Source organism: Podarcis pityusensis (genome assembly GCF_964106645.2).
Source record: "Podarcis pityusensis genome assembly, chromosome: 5".
In the NCBI taxonomy this organism is placed as follows: Eukaryota; Metazoa; Chordata; class Lepidosauria; order Squamata; family Lacertidae; genus Podarcis; species Podarcis pityusensis.
In genome coordinates this window covers 64871936-64892737 of record NC_138032.1, presented here as the reverse complement: position 1 = coordinate 64892737, position 20802 = coordinate 64871936, and the positions used below count along the sequence as shown (strand labels likewise).

Below are 20802 nucleotides of genomic sequence, written 5' to 3'. Positions count from 1 at the left end.
CTACAGATTTTACAAATGCTAGAAAGAGTTAACTCTTTTTTAAAAAATTAAGAAAAGGTAGGAATCAGGAAGTTGTAGTTCATCAGCTCTTGCTGCAGATGCTAGTGTCTATAGATATTTTGGTCCTAAGTCGTTTAGAACTTTAAACACTAATGTGAGAACCCGAATTGGGCCCCAAAATGAATTGCCAACCGGTTTCATCCTTTGATGCTGGGGTTATCCCAATTGTGCATTTCAACCAAACACAATTCCCCATATGTGCAATATGTGCAAGTTTGATTGTTTATTTAACTACCAATATGAAGAGTATGAGTCTAAAGGGCAAAACCAGGAACCAGCGACATGCAAGTAAGTTTAGATATTTCACCCTACCTGAACATCCAGAATTCTTCTTGGTCTGCTGTATAGTGTATGTGTTTTCTGGACCAAGTGTTACCTCTGCTGTTTCCCAGCCAAACATCATACCCAGCATCAGCCAGCATAAAGCCCAGGCTGTTGTAGTCCAGATTTGTCACCCAGTTACTGCCATCAGCAAGCAAGCCGTGCTGCAGAAACACTGAAGGCTTGGGACCTGAAAGTGAAATGTTTTAAGCAAAGTTACTGCTTCAGTGTCTGCTTCCAACAAGAATGAGATCCATCGAAATTTTTAATGCCAGTCATGTGATCATTCCATGCCTGCTATAAACATGGGGCAAAGAGAATGCATAGCCAGCAATTCCACAAGTGGCGTCTTTTAGTCTGGAATGAATAGGGGGGACAGTCAACCAAGTTTTGCTCACCGAAATTAATGAGCATGACTAGGTCAACAACAGGTCTACTCTGAGTAAAACTTGGTGGCATACCACCCAATCACTTCTGAATGCAATGTGGAAAGCAGAGCAAACACATTTTTTTAATATCCAACCTTTGCTCAATTCAATACAGCTCTTATTTTATCTGTCCTAGCCCCATACCTTGGAGCGAAGTCCTTTTACTCAAGGAAAAAGCTGCAGACAAGAGAGGCAAAGGCGTTGGGACACTGAGCTGGATGTGCTACCATCTCCACCCTTTTTGAAAGAAGAGGTAGTAGTGAATCTCTGCGAATGGCTGAAGCAAGTGCATCTGTGACAACTGCAAAAAGAATCTTTTGCAACTAAAGAGATCCGCCCCCGCCGCCCCCAAAAAGATCACATGCACTTCCCTGTCACTTGTGTCAAGGTGGTGCGCAGCTCACAGCTACATCAGGACTGAAAACAGCTGATGTCAACATGGACTATGAACTAGTTATTCTAGCTTCCCTTTCTGCCTGCCACCACACTTCCACACTTCTTTTAATAGCTCAGGAAAGGATTAAAATATCCTTGACTTCATCTATTAGTATGGCCTATTTTTTTGAAATCTTAAAAGAAAAAAAGAACAAGAACATGTTGGGCAATTGTGTGCACTTCCTCCCACATTGCTGAGCAACTGGTGAGACCACAAAATACAAAAGCAGAAGAGGACACCTTGGCTGGCAACCATCACTTTTATAGGAAAAAGGAGACCACCATGTTATTTTGCTACATTGGATAGCAAGAGACAACCAAGAAAGCAAAATGGATAATAATAAAAAGAATAGCAGGCTGCCCAGTCATTATCAACATAAACTATCTATCCTACATCTCCAAGAATGGAGAAGAGAGCCAACAAACTTTCACTGCTTGGGAAGAGACCTGCCAGCACCCTATGGGCAAATCAAGGAATTTGAACTGGGGGGGGGAGACAGGCAAGAGCTTGTGCCTGGCCTATGTCCTCACTCACATGGCAAGGCTTCCTGTGCTCCTTTGAACCAAAACCTTCTCATATCCAACTTCTGAGGGTGGGTGGAGTAGCTTTAGCTCAGTCCTGCTCAGTCGAGTACAATGTTTCCACATCTAATGCCTTTGGGAAAAGAAGCAGGGAATGTTCACTTCCCCACATGAAGAGAGAAAGTGCTGTGCTCTCCCATGCCCTTGGGGCATATGTAATGAAGCCATGCAAGCAAAACTGGTCCCAGTGGAGGGCAGAATGGTGCCATGTTTTGGATGAACTCCAAGTGTGGTAATATTCATCTTAATGTCTTGCAAATTCTCTGTGGCCCAGATTATGCTACTGCCTTTGTGGGAGGGGAAAACCCTGAAGATGAAAAAGACTGAAAATACAATGTTATTTTTTAAAAAAACAACAACGGTAAAAAGCTAAATAATAATACCTACCAGCTTTCCCTTCTATGCTCATGCCCCAATTCTTAGATGGTAAAAGGGTTGGGGGAGGGGGACAGATTCATTTTGTAGGAGTGAGCTCAATAAGCAATGTGTGTATGTATATATAACTGCTTTTTAACTGTTAGTTTCACTGAACAAAGAATCTGTTATTGATAGATCTATAAGAACCCTACATTATCAAACAAATTATCTATTTTCGCACTGGTGAAACCTGATGTAAGCCAAATTTCTCCAAAGCAAGAAGCCTTCATTTATTTCTCTGTATCTATATCTATATCTCTGCATAGTGTGGGACATTTGCATTTACGTGTACACACAATATATTACCTCAAAACACACACTCACCCTTGTTCCACTGATTTATTTTCCCATGAGGGATTCTGTTAATACTCAGGATATACCCATCATCTGTCACCACTTCATATTCCTCACTGGGATATCCTCTGAAGGAAATAATTTCGCTCTGGGAGGGAAAGGAAAGAATGGGCAGCATTCAGTTGGGAATGTTAGCAAATGGCTGTAAAAAGGCCTAGACAATTGTCTTCCACAGAAGACAGTCAGTACCTGGAGTGTGCAAAAAGGTGCAAAGTTAGAAAAGGGAGGAGGACTGTCCCACACAATCAGTTTATTTGTCAGTTCCAAAGAAGTCTAATAAGTTATTGCTGTGGACAACTCAGCAGTCTGTTTGGTGACCGCCTTTAATGCAAAACCGAACAGTATCCCTGAGGCAATTCAGCTTTCTAGAGCTATCCGATTAGGTACTTGAGCAACAGACTCATTGAGCCAGCCTCCAGTTTTCCCAAGAATAATTATCAAGGGAAAGTTTAACACCTAACAAATAGTTTAGCACAAGGTTTTTCAGTGTCGTGCCCTCATATGCACACTCAGAGACCTTCCCTTAAATTTGCAGGATTCCACTCTCTCTCCACGAGAGAGAGAGAGAGAGAGAGAGAGAGAGAGAGAGAAGGGGGGGGGGAGGATTGAAAGAAGCTTGCTGTTGTAGCAAATAGAAGGCATGTTTCAACAATAAGTCCAACCATCCCCGTGTTAGTGGGTCACGAGAGTGTTGAGCAAGACTTGCCAGACAGAAACATTTTGGAATGTGGGCATATAGTTCTGCTATCCGCCAAGTCTGTCGCTGCCACTTTATATCTTTTATGGGATTGTTGTTTTTTGTTTGTTTGTTTGTTTGTTTTGCTTTGATGGCTGTAAGTCACCCTGAGCAATGTAATTGTATAGGAAGGGAAGGTTATGTTCCTAAAAAATAATAATGGTAAGTGAATATTTTCATGCTTCATGTAATCCCAACTTTCAGTGAAAATGCAACTTCAGGAATATCAAGCACCAATTGCCACTGATGCTTTTAACTATCATAGATACGACACAGAAAGATAAAAAGGGCTTACAATATTCATAGTAGCTTCAGGGTCGACATTTCGTCTTCTCACAAAGTTTTCTGAAGTTGCAAGTCCTTGGATCAAACTCGCCACGACTATGAGGAGCCACATCCTTGATCTGCATGAAAACAAATTCATCTTTCAGTACACATATGTAAGACTACTTTTCCACAAACCTAAATTAATACTTTTACAGGGCTTCCGGCGGAACTGCAGACATGATAAGAAGTGTGAGATAACCCTCCGGGGGGTCTCGAGCGGTGTGGGGGCTATTTGAGAGGTTTCGCGAAGGCTACACGGACCTCGGAACCTCGGGAAGAGATCCTGAGGGGCGCTGGTACCCAGCGGTGCCCAGAGGTGCTCTCTTGCTCCCTGGGTCTTAATAATAGACTCAGGGACGGGATTGAGCTGCGGGCACAAAGGGGGAGCAACTTTAAACCCACACCGTGAAGCCTCAGACTTCTTATGAAAGCAGTTAGCTTCCAAAACCAACAACGAATTCGGACCTACAGCTAATGGAGCTAATCCTAGCACTGCTTTAAAACTTGAAATCTATTAGAATTCGGCGAGTTACGGGACGCAGAAAGGGAGTCCGTCCCGGACAACTGGGAGAAAATGGCACACGACGGAAGGTTGGAGGAAGGAGGAGAGAAAAAAGTTTCCGCTGAGTGAGTGTTACTTTTTTAAGCCCTCGAACACGAATTACAAAGTGTTGAGGCAAAGCTACTTTTGAAATGACTACTGGGGAAAAAGTACTGTAGGTGTCTTTTGATCGGCTTGGGATGGGTCTCTGTCAGACGGAGGCAAATCACTAAATAATTCATCGCACTCCTCCATTTTAAGTGAAGAGGGTCTCAGCCATACTGGACTTGCAAAAAGATTTGGACTGCAGACTCAAAGAGAAAGCAAGGAGAAACCCTGACGGTAGGAGAAGCTCGTGGTGGTGGTTTCTACACTGACTTTTAATAGTTTCCTGAGGGGGCCAAGACTAATATTAAAGGAACAAAGAAAAACAAGGGGGGTTTAATCTCCCCCCCTCCGTCATTGGGAGGAAGAAGAAGCCAGAAATTACACTTCGGGAACTTGGGAGCCTTACACAACCCGCGCGTGGTTTGAAACAACCTTATGGACTGATAGAAGAAGAGAAGAAAACACACGGGGGATAACAAACTCTTACCCTTTGCCTTTTGGAATATCTGCCTGAAGACTCTCGGACTTCCCTGCTGCCTCCTGTGTGTTGGAGGATGTGGGGAGAGGAGGGATAGAAGTGACGGACGTGCTGGGAGTGACGATACAGCGTGTGGATTAGGGACTGCCACCGTGTGGGGAGCTAAAAAAATTACTTTCTATAAGCAAAGAAGGCGGGAAAGTGCTCCCCCTGGTGGCTGGCTGAAACATTGGGTGGACTGACTTTGTGTGATATATATGTAAGATCTAAATTTTTGTATAATATATATCTAAGATGTCCGGGGAAAATGGGGAAAAGGGAATAGGGACTCCAACAGAGAGATGACCATCTAGGCAAGAAAATGGAAAAGAAAACAGGGAATATGAGAGCTTATTGGGGGAAATAAGAAAAGAGTTTAAGCAGAATGAGCAATATATAGAGAGAAAATTATTGGAGGTCCAGGACACCTTAGACAAAAAATTGGAAATGGTGGTGGGAGAGCTGACAGGGAAGGTGAAAGACTTGGAAATAAGAACTAAGGTGGTAGAGGATTCAACAAACGCACGCAGAAATATATAAAGGAAGTAAAAAGACAGACAGAACAAATTAGAGGAGAAATTACAGAAATGAATAGGGCACAGGAGGAGATGTTGGATAATCTATCTACTCTGGAGTTGCGGCAAAAAGAGCGAAATCTGAAATTCAGGGGTCTCCCGGAGACGCCAAATAAGAATATAAGAGCTAAAATAATAAGAGAACTGGCTGGGTGGACGGAACTAAGAGAAGAAGATATTGGCCCAATGATAATGAATGTCTTTAGAAAAAAGGTTAGAGCAGTGAAAGCAAGGGCAAAAAAGCTTCCTGGAGATGTTCTAGTCATGTTTAACTCATTGGACATAAGAAATGAAATACTGAGACTGAATTACAACAAAAATCTATGCATAGATGGAGTGAAAATCTTGATTTTTAGGGAGATCCCTGCCAGGTTTCTGAAATGAAGGGGAATTTATAAACAAATGGTGAGTCTACTGAAAAGGAATGGAATTCAGCATAGATGGGAATTCCCAGAAGGAATCTCCTTTTACTTTAAAGATAAAAGATTCAAACTAACTAGCCCCCAAGAGTTAGAAAAATTCTCCAGAAGATACGACAAAGAGTAGGGAGGACAGGGAAAATAAAACCAAGACAGGACCAGAAAGAGGAAGGAAAGGAAAAGGAGAAAGAAGAAGAACAACAGGAAGAAAAGGAGGAACAAGAAGAAGAGAGAGAGGAATCAGAAGACAACAACAAAGAACAGTAAACTTAGCGCAACTGAGTGAGAACTCTTAGATAAAAGAAATAATGAACCTGAAAGTATTTTCTTGGAATGTGAATGGGATGAACAATTTAAATAAGAGACGAAAAGTTAACCATGTTTTGATTAAACGTAACCTAGATATCATATGCCTGCAAGAAACACATGTAGCAAAAAAGCATAAAAGAATTTTAAGTAATAAAAAACTGGGCCAAGAGTTTATTGCGTCAGATTCGAACAAAAAGAGAGGTGTGGTAATATATGTAAAAGAGAAGCATGATCCAAAATTAATTTTTAAGGAGGATGAGGGAAGAATATTGATTGTACAAATTGGGTTTCAAGGGGGAAAATGGCTGATTGTAGGGATTTATGCACCAAACGATAAGAAAGCTGAATTTTATACAAAGTTGAATGAAATAATGTTAGAGTATTTAGATCAGAAATTGATACTACTGGGAGATTTTAATGGAGTGGTGGTACCGGATTTAGACAGATTAACAAAGAGGTGAAATACATATGAAGGTAAACTGCCGAAGGCCTTCTTTGATATGGCCAATACATTGGGAGTAATTGACATCTGGAGATTAAGGAATCCAACAGTAAGACAATTTTCATTCCACTCTGAACCAAACCAAAGCTTCAGCAGAATAGATCAGATCTGGGTTTCTAAGATTCTAACACCGAGAGTAACTAGATTTGAAATCCTCCCAAGAACCCTGTCAGATCATAATCCACTATATATGGAATTAAAAGGAAAGGACCCTTCTACACATAGATGGAGAATGAATGAGAGCTTATTTAATGATCAGAGAGTAGTGGAAACTGCAAAAGAGACAATAACAGACTATTTTAAATGGAATCTAAACAAAGAAACACCAATTGAAACAGTCTGGGACGCGAACAAAGAGGTGATAAGGGGTTTCCTGATTCAAAAAAACAGCTTCCAGAAAAGAGGGAGAGAGAAGAAGAAAGAAGAGATCCTGTCCCAGCTCATGGAGAACGAAAAACAGCTAATAACAAAACCTAAAGATGAAATAATAAAACGAAATATAAAAATGTTGCTGTCAGGGAACTGCCATCGGAAGGAAGGGAAGTGAAAGGGCTCACACAGGTTGGGAGAGACTCAGCAGCTGAAGAGGGAACCAGTAGGGGGAGAGGAGCTGAGCTGAGGGAAAGGGAGCTGGAGGGATGGCTCAGAGACACTTCCAGCGAAAACAGTGGGGAGGTTTCAGGACCTCCTGTAGGGACACCCACTCCTCGCCGGAAACTGTCACGCAGAGAGTCCAGAAGACGTGTTTCCGTTAAGGAGCTTTTATGTTGGAAGCGATTCCGAAAGCAACCACTGTCGGAATCTGCCAGCGACTGACGGAGCCATGTTTAAGGGGCTCCGTTACAGACAGAGGTTTGCAAACTTGACCAAACTCTGAGGGACTAGGATTTTACACACAAGCAGCTCATCGTCCCATCACAGCATTCCGACAGTCTTCGTGAGCAGCTTGTGCAGGAGAAGGCATCATGAGCAACCCAGCCGGAACCGGAGAAGCAGGAGCTGGAGCGGGTCCAAGCCTGGAAGAAAGGTACCGGGTGTTGGAGGTCCAGCTAGCGCTGCAGACGGCGAGGCTTGAGGAGAGGAGGGCTCAGGATGCAGACAAAAAGGGGAAAGACACCCAGCTCGTCAGAAAGGTACCAGGATTGGTGCAGAAGTTTGGGGGGGAGCCCAAAGACTATCATGGCTTTCGGACAGAGATGCAATATGCCCTCAATCTGCAGTTTGATGAATTCCCTGACGAGGAATCACGAGTGGCTTTCGTGATTGGGCATCTTGAAAAGGGGGCGAGAGACTGGGTTAGACCCCTGATGGCAGCGAATAGTGACGTCCTAAAGGACACGATGAAGTTCTTTCGCGCCATGGATCTGATGTTTTCCAGCGATATTGAACAGGGAGTGGTCCGCAGACAGTTAATGGCTTGCAAACAGGGGAGCCGATCTGTCCGTGAGTACTGGACTGAGTTCACCATGTTGATCCATAAATTGGGGTGGGATCTATCGGCGGAACCCATTCAAATGCTCTTTGAAGAAGGGCTTTCTTCGGCTGTGAAAGACGAACTTTCCCGGGCGCCCAGGGCGGAGTCTATGGACCAGCTGACCAAATCAGCGCTGACCATAGGAGCGCGCCAGGAGGCGAGAGCATTGGAGAGGCGGGAAGGGAAGGGGGAACGTTGGAAGGAGTTCCGCATTCCAGACATTCCAGAGCCAACTTTCCCGCCGGCAGAGCCGATGGAAATCGGAACAGCGCGCGCGCGCGCAGTTTCAAAGCCCAGTGAGGGGGGAAAGAAGGAGGGAAAAGGCGCCCGGAAATGCTATCTCTGCCGACAGCCAGGTCACTTTGCCAGAGTCTGCCCCCAGAGGAAGGAATGGCAAGGGATGGTAGGAGCTGTGGAGGGAAGAGAGGAAGAAATACCGAAGCAAGTAAAAGCCAACGCCTGGCTGCCACCGTCGGGGCACAGCAGCCAGGCCAAAGAGCAGTGAAAGTGCCCACGCCAGAACCTCCTAAACCCGCCCTAGTGATAGAAGTGGCGCTAGAGCTGCCAAACGGACACCCTCTAAAGATAAAGGCGCTGTTGGACTCAGGCAGCTCCTGCAATTTCATGAGCAAAGAGTTTGCAGCTGAACACCAGATACAGACGATCCCTTTAAGCAACCCCCTGCAGGTGACCACGATCGATGGCAGGGAGCTGTTGGGAGGAGAAGTCAGCTTGCAGACCGTCCCAATGATAATGAAGGTGGCAAGGCACACCGAACTGATAGCGTTTAATGTGGCCACCTTGGGAGGAGCTCCCATTATATTGGGGATGAGCTGGCTAGCGTTACATGATCCGCTGGTGGGCTGGCATCAGAGAGTGGTTTCTTTTGGTTCAGCACATTGCTTAGAACACTGCAAAGAGGGAAAGGGTTTGGCAGGGGCCCAAGCCACCCTAGCAGGGACTGAAGTAACGGAGAACGTGAAGGTACCACGACAATACGCAGATCTCCGCGACGTCTTCAGCGAAAGGGAAGCTGACCAACTACCCCCGCATAGACCCTTTGACTGTCAAATCAATTTACTCCCTGGGGCACAGCTCCCTGTAGGCAAGCTGTACGCCATGTCAGACAGAGAGATGCAGGAGCTAAGAGAGTTCATTGACAAGAACCTGAAGAGAGGGTTCATCAGAGAGTCCAGGGCGGTGGGGGGCAGCCCAGTGTTTTTTGTGGATAAAAAAAACACGAACAAGCCGAGGCTTGTGTGTGACTTCAGGGCCTTAAATGCAGTGTCAGAACCAGTGGCTTTCCCTATGCCCAGGATTGACGACATTTTGACAAGGGTCAGGAAGGGAAAGATTTTTACTAAACTGGACCTAAGGGGGGCGTACAACCTGATACGAATAAGGAAGGGGGATGAATGGAAAACCACCATGTTCACCCCTTTGGGGGCATTTGAATATTTAGTTATGCCCTTCGGCCTACAAGGAGGCTCCGCGTGCTTTCAATCGTTTATGAACCACGTCCTGGGGCCTTTGCTTTACAAGAATTGTGTGGCCTTCTTAGACGACGTGTTGGTGTATTCTGAGAATGAGGAGCAGCATGTGAGAGACGTCAGAGAAGTGTTGAGCAGGCTGCAAGCCAACCAGCTGTGGGTGAAACTGGAGAAGTGTCAGTTTCATACCAAGGAGGTGGAATTCCTGGGGTATCGCCTGTCAGACAAGGGATTGGCCATGGATCCCGGCAAGGTCCAGGCGGTGCTGGAATGGAAAACACCCAAAACAAGGAAGGATGTGCAGAGGTTCCTAGGATTTGGGAACTTCTATCGTAAGTTCATCCGAAACTTTGCCCACCTGACGGCGCCCATTACGGACTGTCTCAGCAGTAAGAAGAAGTTCGTTTGGACTGAGGAGGCGGAGCGAGCATTTGAGGAACTAAAAAGGGCCTTCGCCTCGGAACAACAACTCCTGCATGTGGATTTACAAAAACCGATGAGAGTGGAAACTGACGCATCAGACAGAGCTATTGGGGCGGTGCTTCTGCAGCCAGGGAAGGAGGAGTCAGAGTGGAGACCGTGTGCCTTTTTTTCGCGAAAGCTGAACAAATCCGAGAGGAACTACACGGTGTATGACCGAGAACTACTAGCCATTCATGAGGCGTTCCGGAGATGGAGGCACCTGCTAATTGGCGCACAACATAAGGTGCAAGTGTGCACTGACCACAAGAACCTAGAGTATTGGAGGACGGCACGAGTGCTCAACCAACGGCAAGTGAGATGGGCCCAGGAGTTCTCCAAATTTAACTTTGAGATTTGTTACGTGCCAGGCCCAGAGAACATTAGGGCGGACGCTCTCTCACGCAAACCTGAATATTTGGAGGGGGAGGGAGCACCCGAAGAGAGACATGTCATTCCAGAGGACCGCTGGGTGTGTGGGGGGGCATTGGTGGGACAAAGAGAACTGGTAGAGGAAACAGAGAATGATGAATACGCCCAGAATAAGCTGAGAGGTCTTAGGGGTGAGGGAGAGGAACCAGGGGGTTTCGAGGAAAGAAATGGAGCTTTGTATTACAAAGGGGCACTGTATATCCCTGAAGGAGACTTAAGGGGGAGGGTACTCAAGCAGTTGCACGACAGCCCCACGGCGGGGCATTTTGGACAACACAAAACCATGTGGTTGGTCACCAGGGAATTTTGGTGGCCTAAGGTGAGGGAAGATGTACGGGAGTATGTAAGAGGGTGTGAGCAATGCCAGCGAGCCAAAGGGGAGAGGCGGGCACCGGCGGGGCTATTAGAACCCTTACCAACCCCAGAACGACCTTGGGAGGCAGTGTCGATAGATTTTATGACTGATCTGCCGAAGTCCAAGGGGAAAACAGCCATCATGGTGGTGGTAGACCTACTAACAAAGATGTGCCACTTTGTAGCCTGCTCGCATGCAGTCACGGCGGAAGAGACAGCGAAGTTATTTGTAGAACACATTTTTAGGTTGCACGGGGTGCCATTGAGGGTAGTCTCAGACCGAGGAAAACAATTTACTTCCAGGTTCTGGAGGAAGCTCATGAGCTTACTGCAGGTGGAGGTCAACTTTTCGACTGCCCGGCACCCTGAAACCAACGGGCAGGCGGAAAGAGCAAACGGGGTCCTCCAGCAATACCTGAGGTGTTATGTCAATGACAGAGAGAATGACTGGGTAGAAAAGTTGGCGCTGGCGGAATTTGCCTACAACAATGCCGAGAATGTGTCCACAGGGATGAGCCCCTTCTTGGCTAATTATGGGTGTCATCCCAGGGCTTTCCCAGGGGGAGAAGGGGAGAGATGGGGTGTCCCGGCAGCCGAGCATTTTGTAGAAGAAATGGAAGCAATCCATCGTCAGCTCCAACTCAACTTAGAAAGGGCGAAGGAAGAATACAAGAGGCAGGCAGACAAGAACCGAAGGGAAGGTGAAACCATAAGGGTGGGAGATAGGGTGTGGCTGTCAACCCAAGGGTTGCCGTTCAAAGGAGGTTGTAAGAAATTAAGACCCAGGAGATTGGGTCCCTTTGAGGTCATTCAACAGGTCAACCCAGTGGCTTTCAGGCTCCGGTTACCCAACCACATGAAACTGCACCCAGTATTTCACAGGTCGTTACTGTCACCGTATGAGGGGGGACGAGAAGGGATGGCCACTCGGGGACCGGTCATAGAAGAAAGGGAATGCAGCAGCCATGTGGCAGAAATCCTCGACGCCAGATGGAAGGGGGATCAGGTGGAGTATTTGGTAGCGTGGGAAGGAGAACCGGAGTCAGAAAACACTTGGGTAATGGCAGAAGATATCAATGACGAGGTATTGATAGAAACGTTCCATCAAAGGTTCCCAAGGAAACCTCAGCCTGTGGAGAGGTTCCGGAGGGAATACTTTGGGACCACCGATGAGGAGGAGGAGTTGGAAGGATTCTCGGAATCGGAAGGGGAAGGGGAGATGGACTCTGAGGAGGAGGAGTACTTCGAGACCAGGAACCGCAACAGGTGGAGAGAAGTGTTCGGGACATCGGAAGATGAAGGAAGTTCATTCCGGGGTTTTGCCTCCTCACCGCCCGTAGAGGAGGGGGCGAGAGGGGATGAAGGGGGCCCTGGAGGGGAGGTGGATGTCAGGGAACTGCCATCGGAAGGAAGGGAAGTGAAAGGGCTCACACAGGTTGGGAGAGACTCAGCAGCTGAAGAGGGAACCAGTAGGGGGAGAGGAGCTGAGCTGAGGGAAAGGGAGCTGGAGGGATGGCTCAGAGACACTTCCAGCGAAAACAGTGGGGAGGTTTCAGGACCTCCTGTAGGGACACCCACTCCTCGCCGGAAACTGTCACGCAGAGAGTCCAGAAGACGTGTTTCCGTTAAGGAGCTTTTATGTTGGAAGCGATTCCGAAAGCAACCACTGTCGGAATCTGCCAGCGACTGACGGAGCCATGTTTAAGGGGCTCCGTTACAGACAGAGGTTTGCAAACTTGACCAAACTCTGAGGGACTAGGATTTTACACACAAGCAGCTCATCGTCCCATCACAGTTGCAATCTCAGTTCTCCATGGTGGTGGAACAGGAGATTGAATGGAAAATAAAAGCCATGAGACAAAAAAAAATTGAGTCGGCCAACAAAGTTGGGAAATTCTTGGCGTGGCAAATAAAAGCAAGACAAAAACAGAATACAATTTGTAAAATAAAAGATGGGGATAAAATGATTGAGGACCCGAAAGAAATTAGAAAAGTATTTCAGAGATTCTATAGAGATCTTTATAGGAAAGATAAAGAAGACAATAAGAGAATAGAAAAGTATATCCATGACCATAAATTGCATCAAATCTCAGAAGAAGAAAAAAGAATGCTTAACCAGGAGATAACAGAACAAGAGGTCATGAAGGCAATAAAAAGAATGAAAATAGGGAAGGCCCCAGGACCAGACGGTATCTCAGCAAAGTATTATAAAACACTATCGCAATACCTGACACCTGTTCTAAGTGAAGTAATGAATAAAGTCTTAAGAGAAGGAAGGATGCCAAACACCTGGAAAGAAGCCTATATTACACTGATCCCGAAGAAAGAGGTGGATATATTAGATGTAAAAAATTTCAGACCAATTTCGTTATTGAATAACAACTATAAGCTATTTGCGGATATACTAGCGAATAGACTAAAAATGGTGTTAAATAAGGTGATACACAAGGACCAAACAGGCTTTCTGCCGGGGAGGCAACTAAGGGACAATGTAAGAAACCTGATAAATATAATTGAATACCTTGAAGTCAGAAATGAGAAACAGGCAGTACTAATGTTTATAGACGCAGAAAAAGCGTTCGATAATGTTTCTTGGCATTTCATGAAAGAAAACTTAAAAGTATTAGGAATTGGTGAAAAATTTTTGAGAGGTATTGACACGATCTATTCGGACCAAAAAGCAAAGTTAATAATTAATAACAACATATCAGATAACTTTGAGATAACTAAAGGTACTAGGCAGGGATGTCCTTTGTCTCCCTTGCTATTTATTACAGTCCTAGAGGTCTTGAACAAGAAGCTAAGAGAATCATCAGAAGTCAGAGGCATTAAGGTGGGACGAAAAGAATTTAAATTAAGAGCCTTCGCAGATGATCTAGTCTTAACGTTGGAGGAACCAAGACAAAGTGTGAAAGAGGCAATAAAAAGAATGGAAGAATTTGGGAAGGTATCAGGGTTTAAACTCAACAAAAACAAGACGAAAATGCTAGCAAAAAATCTGAAGAAAGAAGAGATGGAAGAATTACAAGTAGACTCAGGAATCGCGATAGCTAAAAAAATAAAATATTTAGGAATTTGGATGACAACAAAAAATATAAACCTGTACAAGGACAACTATGAGGTGGTATGGAAAGAAATTAAGAAAGATATGGATATATGGAGCAGACTAAAATTGTCATTATTAGGCAGAATCTCTGTGATAAAAATGAATACACTACCTAGATTGTTATTTCTATTTCAAGCAATACCAGTGGTAAAAGGGATAAGACAATTTAAGGATTCGGGGAAAAAATTAGCGAAATTTGTCTGGCAGGGGAAAAGGCCAAGGATAAAAATGAAGATACTAGTAGATAAGAAAGAGAGAGGAGGTTTTGATTTACCAGACCTGACTTTATATTATGAAGCTTCGTGCTTGGTATGGTTAAAAGATTGGCTGACTTTAGAAAACACTGACCTATTAGAACTAGAGGGCCACGACAATAGATACGGTTGGCATTCGTACCTATGGTACAACAAAGTAAAAGTACATAAAGGTTTTCTAAACCATGTGATTAGGAAATCTTTATATGAAGTATGGGATCGGAATAAAAACCTCCTGGAAAGAAAGACACCGTGGTGGATATCACCAATTGAGGTGTTGACAACAAAAAAAGTAAACATGGAAGGGGAAAGAGTAACATATGATATTACTAGGAAAACAGACCAAGGGATAAAGCTCAAACCATATGACCAAATTGAAAAGATGTTAACAGGGTGGCTGCAATACCACCAGATCAGTGACTTATTAAAGGAAGATAAAAAGAGAAATGGGTTCGAAGATAAAAAATCAAAATTCCATATCGAGTTAATAGACTGTAAAGATAAAATTTTATCAAGAATGTATAGTTTATTGCTAGAATGGTATACAAAAGACGAAGAAGTAAAGGAATCAATGATAAAATGGGCAATTGATATTGGGCATAACATTGAATTGGATGCGTGGAAAAGATTATGGAAGGAGGGTTCGAGATTTACAGGATGCATGGCTTTAAAGGAAAACTTGCTAAAAATGATGTATAGATGGCATTTGACGCCAGTAAAATTAGCTAAAATGTATAGGAAAAAAGAAAGAAAATGTTGGAAATGTAAAAAGGCAGATGGGGACTATTTCCATATGTGGTGGACCTGCGATAAGGTAAAAAAAATTTGGGAATCAATTTATAATGAACTAAAAAAAAAATTTAGATATACTTTCCCCAAAAGACCAGAAGCGTGTCTATTAGGCTTAATAGGAACAGAAATTAAAATAGAAGATCAAAATTTCTTCATGTATGCTACAGCTGCCGCAAGGACCCTTCTGGCCCAAAGATGGAAAGTACAAGATATACCAACTATTCAGGAGTGGCAGGGGAAGTTGACAGAATATGCAGAACTTGCCAAACTGTCAGGGAGGATCCAGGACCAGGGAGATCAAAGATACCAAAATAACTGGAGTAAATTTATTGAATATTTAAAGAAGAATTGTAAAGAGGTCAAGACACTAGCAGGATTGACATAATACCTCCAATGTATAATAGTACTAATATGAGAATGATGTGCGTGATGGAAAGAGGATAAATATACCAGTTGTGGGGAGGGAGGGGGGTCGCGACTCGGCAGAGTCAAAGGGAATGTATGGTGCTATTACAATTTGTTGGGAAAGAATATGTAAGGAAAACAATAAAAATTCACTTGAGGGAAAAAATTAATACTTTTACAGTGAAATCCACAAAGAGAACAGTCAAGGATGTGCGCACACGTTTCACAGAAAGAAACGGTACATAAAGCAGCTTTTGAAGAGTAAGACCAACAGTTTTTAAGAATGAACAGTACTTTCCTAGAAGGAAAACACCTCTGTATTAGAGATAATTGGTTTTGGCCTTGCTCAAGATCCAGCATAATTCCATGCACATATACCCAGAAGGCAGTTCCATGTGATTTACTTTACAAGAAGCGGGTCCAGGTTTGCAGCCTTGGCTTAACAAAACTTTATATGTGGTGTGCTGTCTCAGTGTAATGGTTAAGTGTACAAGTCATGAATTAACAAGTATCTTGTCCAAATCTCATCGGGTGGTTTCACACGGATTGTTATTCTTTTAAGATAATACTGGTCAACTGTATTTGGGTGTTGAAAAAGGACACTTTGAATATTCCTGTTTGGTTGGCATGCCAAATGGATCATTTGAATTGTGACAGCTATTGAAAAGGCTGAATCAACTTGACATGTGCAACCAGAAAAAGGAGCAGTCACCATTCAATCATTTGGTGTGGCAGATCTGCTTCTGAAATTTTCCAGTGACCTGTGGAAGCCACCAGTTGTCCACATGATAGTAATCTTGTGTCAGCTTAAAACACTTTGTCTTAAATCAAAAGACCATCCCTTGCTCCCTTTCATATCAGCCATGCCCACACATAATGCTGTGCCAGAAACCCTGACGTAATAAACCAGTGTGTGTGCACTCACATGTAGGACCATCTCCCTGTTGTTTTGCTGTGCCCTCTAAACAAGCAACAAAGCATGCCAAGAGGCAGCATTTAGTAAGAGATTTCCATTATGTGAAAGCCTGGAAACTATAGATAATGACTTCAAAACAAGCCAGAATATGAAGCCATTATCACCTATAGCCAAACCTCTTCTGGCATATATCAGAATATGTATATGGCATTTCTACAAGGGCATTATATAAACTCATTATTTAAAAAGTTATTTCCTTGATAATTTAAATCATCAACAAGAGAGGGATGAATTTCAAAAGTTGCAAATACTGAATTTAAAAATAATAATCTTGTTGCAGTTCTCATTCTCTGTCCAAGGGGAGAGTCTTATCTTTCAGATAAAAGACAGGGAGACAGGCGCCACCCCAATATGACATGCAAAACATGATTGAGTTTGGCCTTTGATCTGTGACTATGGCTGTCCTTGTTCTGCAGTTTCCCCACATGCTTTTTAACAGCACATGACTGAGAGAAGATAAAGTTCATTGCAATCACGCTTTCCTGAAACTGCTCCATGATCAGCTAAACAAAGCCTGTTTTAGCTAAAAGGCCAAGGGAAAAGATAACATAAAAGTCAAGGCACCAAGAGAGTCATTGGTATATTAACATTAATCACATTAAACTACAAAGTTTTCTTTCCTTTCCTTTATTTTTGCTAACCCTGCCTTCAGCAGCACCACAGAGAGTGAGAACTTTCCCCCTCACTTTACATCCATGCCAAGAAATCTTCACCTTCTGATCAATGATGCAATTGCAAGGCCAGTAAATCAGGTACCCTTCTTTATCACAGATTTTTAAAAACACCTCTGTCAGTGTTTTTAAAACCTAGTCAGCTTTTGAGCCGAATTGTCTCTTGGGAAAGGCTTTCAGCTTTCAAGGCACTGAAGAAGCAAATGAGGAGTTACCTGTAGACGTCCCAAACCCAAGGGCCACCCAACACAGAGCAGGTTTCACTAATGCAGCCTCAAGCTTACAAATGTTACCGATGCATGGATTACACTGGTCAAGCTACCCCCATCCTACAGCCAGTCCAGGGGGTTATACTGGTTGTCAGCCTCCTATTCTTCAGTCTCAGTCTTACAGAACTCAGCAAAGAGGAGTATTGGGAGGGGGTGGGGTAAGAGTTGTCTCCGCCTGTCATTGGCCACCTGCTGTTCACCTCCCTGCCTTCCACCCTACTGGTTCCAAGGGGCATTAGCCACCACTGGTAATTGATTCATTTTATTTATTGCATAAAATGTATACACCGCTTGGTTGTGTAAAAAAAAAAAAAAATCCTCAAAGCCGTTTACAAAAAGATAAACCAACACTGGTTTAAATGTATCACTGAAAAAGGAAAACTTCCCCTATTTCTGTCTCTTCCTTCCCATTTTCTTTTCCCATCAGTGGGTGGATCCTGATTTAACCAAATGGCACAAAAGACATGGCAATATTCCAGGTCTGTAGAAGTACAAAAAATATTTTGGGAGGGGGGGAGAGCCTACAGGGAAAAATGGAACAATTTGTTGAGTGCGCGGGGGGGGGGAGGGAGGCTGGAATGGCTATCTGGAACACTGGACAGGAGCACTCCTTGCAACAACATGTTGTTGCTCATCTCTCTTTCAGAGAACAGAAACATGGAAGCAGCAGGTATTAAGAAACACACAACTGTTCTAAAAGAAGAAGTTAAAGAAGAAGTGTTACTTGCTAGTGGTGCTAACGTTGCCATGAAAGATTTATTTCTCCTTTCACAGACAGCATCTGACAAGCAGAAGTCTCCTAAGAAGTAGGAAAATACGTATTTTCCCACAACCCTAACTACCTTAGCAATGCTCACTGAGGAAACCACTTTGAAAGAGAAATCCCAAAAGAACCTGGAGAGGCTTAAAAACCAGTAGCAAAAACATGACAAATCGACACAGGAAACAATCACAAGGTTGGGGAGTACACATGCCTGTACATGCTAAAGTTATCAGGTAACCAGAGAATAACCAGTCTGGCCTGCACTTGTGCCTTTTAACTGTGAAAGTTTAACAACTGCTGTGATCTGTAGAAACCAGCAGGCGAAGTATTTCTGGGCATGAAGGTGAGAATCAGCACTGGCTAATGTCTGCAGATGAAGCTGCTCTTATACATGAAGGACCTGGTTAACAAGTTGTCAATTCCAGCATAGCACTTTCTCTCTCTAATTGCCCTGGAATAACCGTCATATTCACAGTCACTAAAATGGGTTAGGATCTCCACTACATTCTGCACAGCTGCAGGGATTACACTGGGAAGTCAGAGCAGCAGTGTTTGAAACTCCCATTGCTCTAGGCAAATTTTGCAACAGGGAATTTCATTAATGTGAACAGTTTCTGAGCTCTGGGCACAGTACTGTGCCACTGTGCAGTACTGCCACTGCAGTACTGCCACTTTTTCTGCCTCCCCACTTCCAGTCACTCTCTTTAGCCAGGAGAAGGGGCCTTAATATTAAGGTGGTGTGCAGGGGAAGAACTAGACCATGTGAAAAATGAACGTAAGATTTTACCTGCAGTTCATTCATTTTCAGGTTTGTATTCTTGTTGTAAAAAAGTGTGCCTAGACACTCCATTGTGGCGTCCATAACCTAAGTTTAAGGTGTCATTTAGCTCCTAGCTTTCTTAGTTTCTAACACTGCAGAGAAGAGAGGTACTGTGTGTTGGTCTACCCAGTTTTCTACAGCACCCAGAGTTGGGACCATGAAGTATTCTCTGATTACAAAATTAGAGCTTCTTTTGTTTCTCCCAAGTTGTATATCCCATAGATAATTGAAACCTGTCAAGCTACCTTTTACGAAACCAGATCATTGGTCAATCCAGCTTATTCCTGCACACACCAGGGGTAGCCAATTTGGTGACCTCCAGATGTTGTTGGACAACAACTCCCATCATTCCTGACCATTGGTCATGTTGGCTGGGGCAAATGGGAATTGTAGTCCTACATTATCTGGAGGACACTACATTGGCTAACCCTAGTCTATACCTACTAGTGGCTCTCCAGCATTTCAGGCAGGGCTTTCCCCACGCTGGTCCTACCTGCGGATGGCCAGGACTGAATATAGGATTTTTGCATGCAAAGCTTGTGCTCTACCACTGAACTAAGGTCTTCAGCTGATGGATCAGGGCTCTTAGGAGTGCATCATTTTCTTACGTGTTTGTTTAGACCTTTAAAAAAAGGAATTATCAGTATAGCAACAGTTTTCAGAGTTGTTCAGCAGAGGCAATTTCATCAGACACAGGTGTCTCTTATCATTGCAAACCGGAGAAAACCCCCACTTCTTTCAACTCTCACAACTCTCAAAACTTGAAAAAGATCTGCTGCATCTGATGAAGTAGCTTCTAGTCCACAGAATGGGGGTGGCCAACAACAGAAGTTGTTGAACTACAACTCCCATCATGCTGGGCCACTGGCCATGCTGGCTGGGGCTGATGGGAGTGGTAGTCCTTATGACGTCTGGAGAGCATCATATCTGCTACCCTTGCCACAGAAGCTTCTGCCACAATAAATCTGTGGAAGCTTTCTGAAATGCCACAAGACTCTTGATTTCTACTGCTTTCCCTTTTTAGCTGGCCATCTAGACAGAAAGAAAAGAAAACTGAACATAAATTTAAACTGATTTCAGGTTGCAGATTAGAATGAACAAGTGTCCTGTGCTGTATATCAGTACCCCTATTTCACGCCCAAAATATGCAGCTAGAAGACTGGGGGAAAGCTAATCTTTTTAAAGCACCATCTCACCACTTAAAACTGCAAGAGCTAAAGGGTCCTAATCTAAAGTGCAACCCATTCTTGAGTAACAGACTGAAAGGTTTCATAGGAGGGAGACGCCAAATGGGAGCAGCAAAATTAAGTTCCTACCACCCCAAGTAAAACAACCACTTAGTTAGGTCCATCTCCATGCCAGTAATTCATTTGTGATTCATTTCAGCCCGTTATGCAGCATATAAAGAACAAAAAGACACACACTTGAGGGCAAGGCATGGTGGGGGGAGAAGAGGAAGACCTGTAGCGTTAAAGAAGCTAGTTCACTCCACCAGCATGGGAGAATTGTAGAGTTGGAAGGGACCCTGAGGATCATCTAGTCCAACCCCCTGCAATGCAGAAGCACCAATGGGGGGCAGGGGTGCTGTGAAGGGACAGCCTGCCATTGCCACTTTCCCTCTTTCTAGGTGTTGCCTTATTTGCTGTTGCCAATTCCCTTCTGGTCCATATCGCCATTCCCCACCCCGTACCCTCCAGCATTTCTCCGATGAAAACAGGGGCTTCCTAGGGGAAAGCCGGACATTCTGGGGTCCAATCAGAAACGGGGAGGGCTTCTGCCAACCCGGGACTGTCCCTGGGCAAGAGGGACACTTGGAGGGCCTGCCAACCCCCCGTCCCGAAAGCTTTAGCTGGCAACTATCCCCCCAACCCGAGCAAGGGTCCAGCAACAGGCGTCCCTTCGTGCA

The 20802-nt window shown here is 44.2% G+C and overlaps 1 protein-coding gene across 3 annotated transcripts in view; it reads right to left on the bottom strand.

Moving 5' to 3' along the window:
- LOC308476754 (putative lysosomal acid lipase/cholesteryl ester hydrolase) overlaps window positions 1-20802 on the bottom strand; it is a gene marked incomplete at its 5' end in the record, with an annotated part of 30053 nt that overhangs the window by 8685 nt on the left and 566 nt on the right. The window contains 4 exons of one of the 3 annotated variants that reach the window (XM_081004610.1): window positions 373-571; window positions 2568-2685; window positions 3629-3737; window positions 17260-17283. In XM_081004610.1, the coding sequence (XP_080860736.1) occupies window positions 373-571; window positions 2568-2685; window positions 3629-3730 (419 nt within the window). Of the gene's footprint in view, window positions 1-372; window positions 572-2567; window positions 2686-3628; window positions 3758-17259; window positions 17284-20802 lie in introns of those variants that run through there. The other 2 variants (XM_081004609.1, XM_081004608.1) reach the window with 2 other exon arrangements.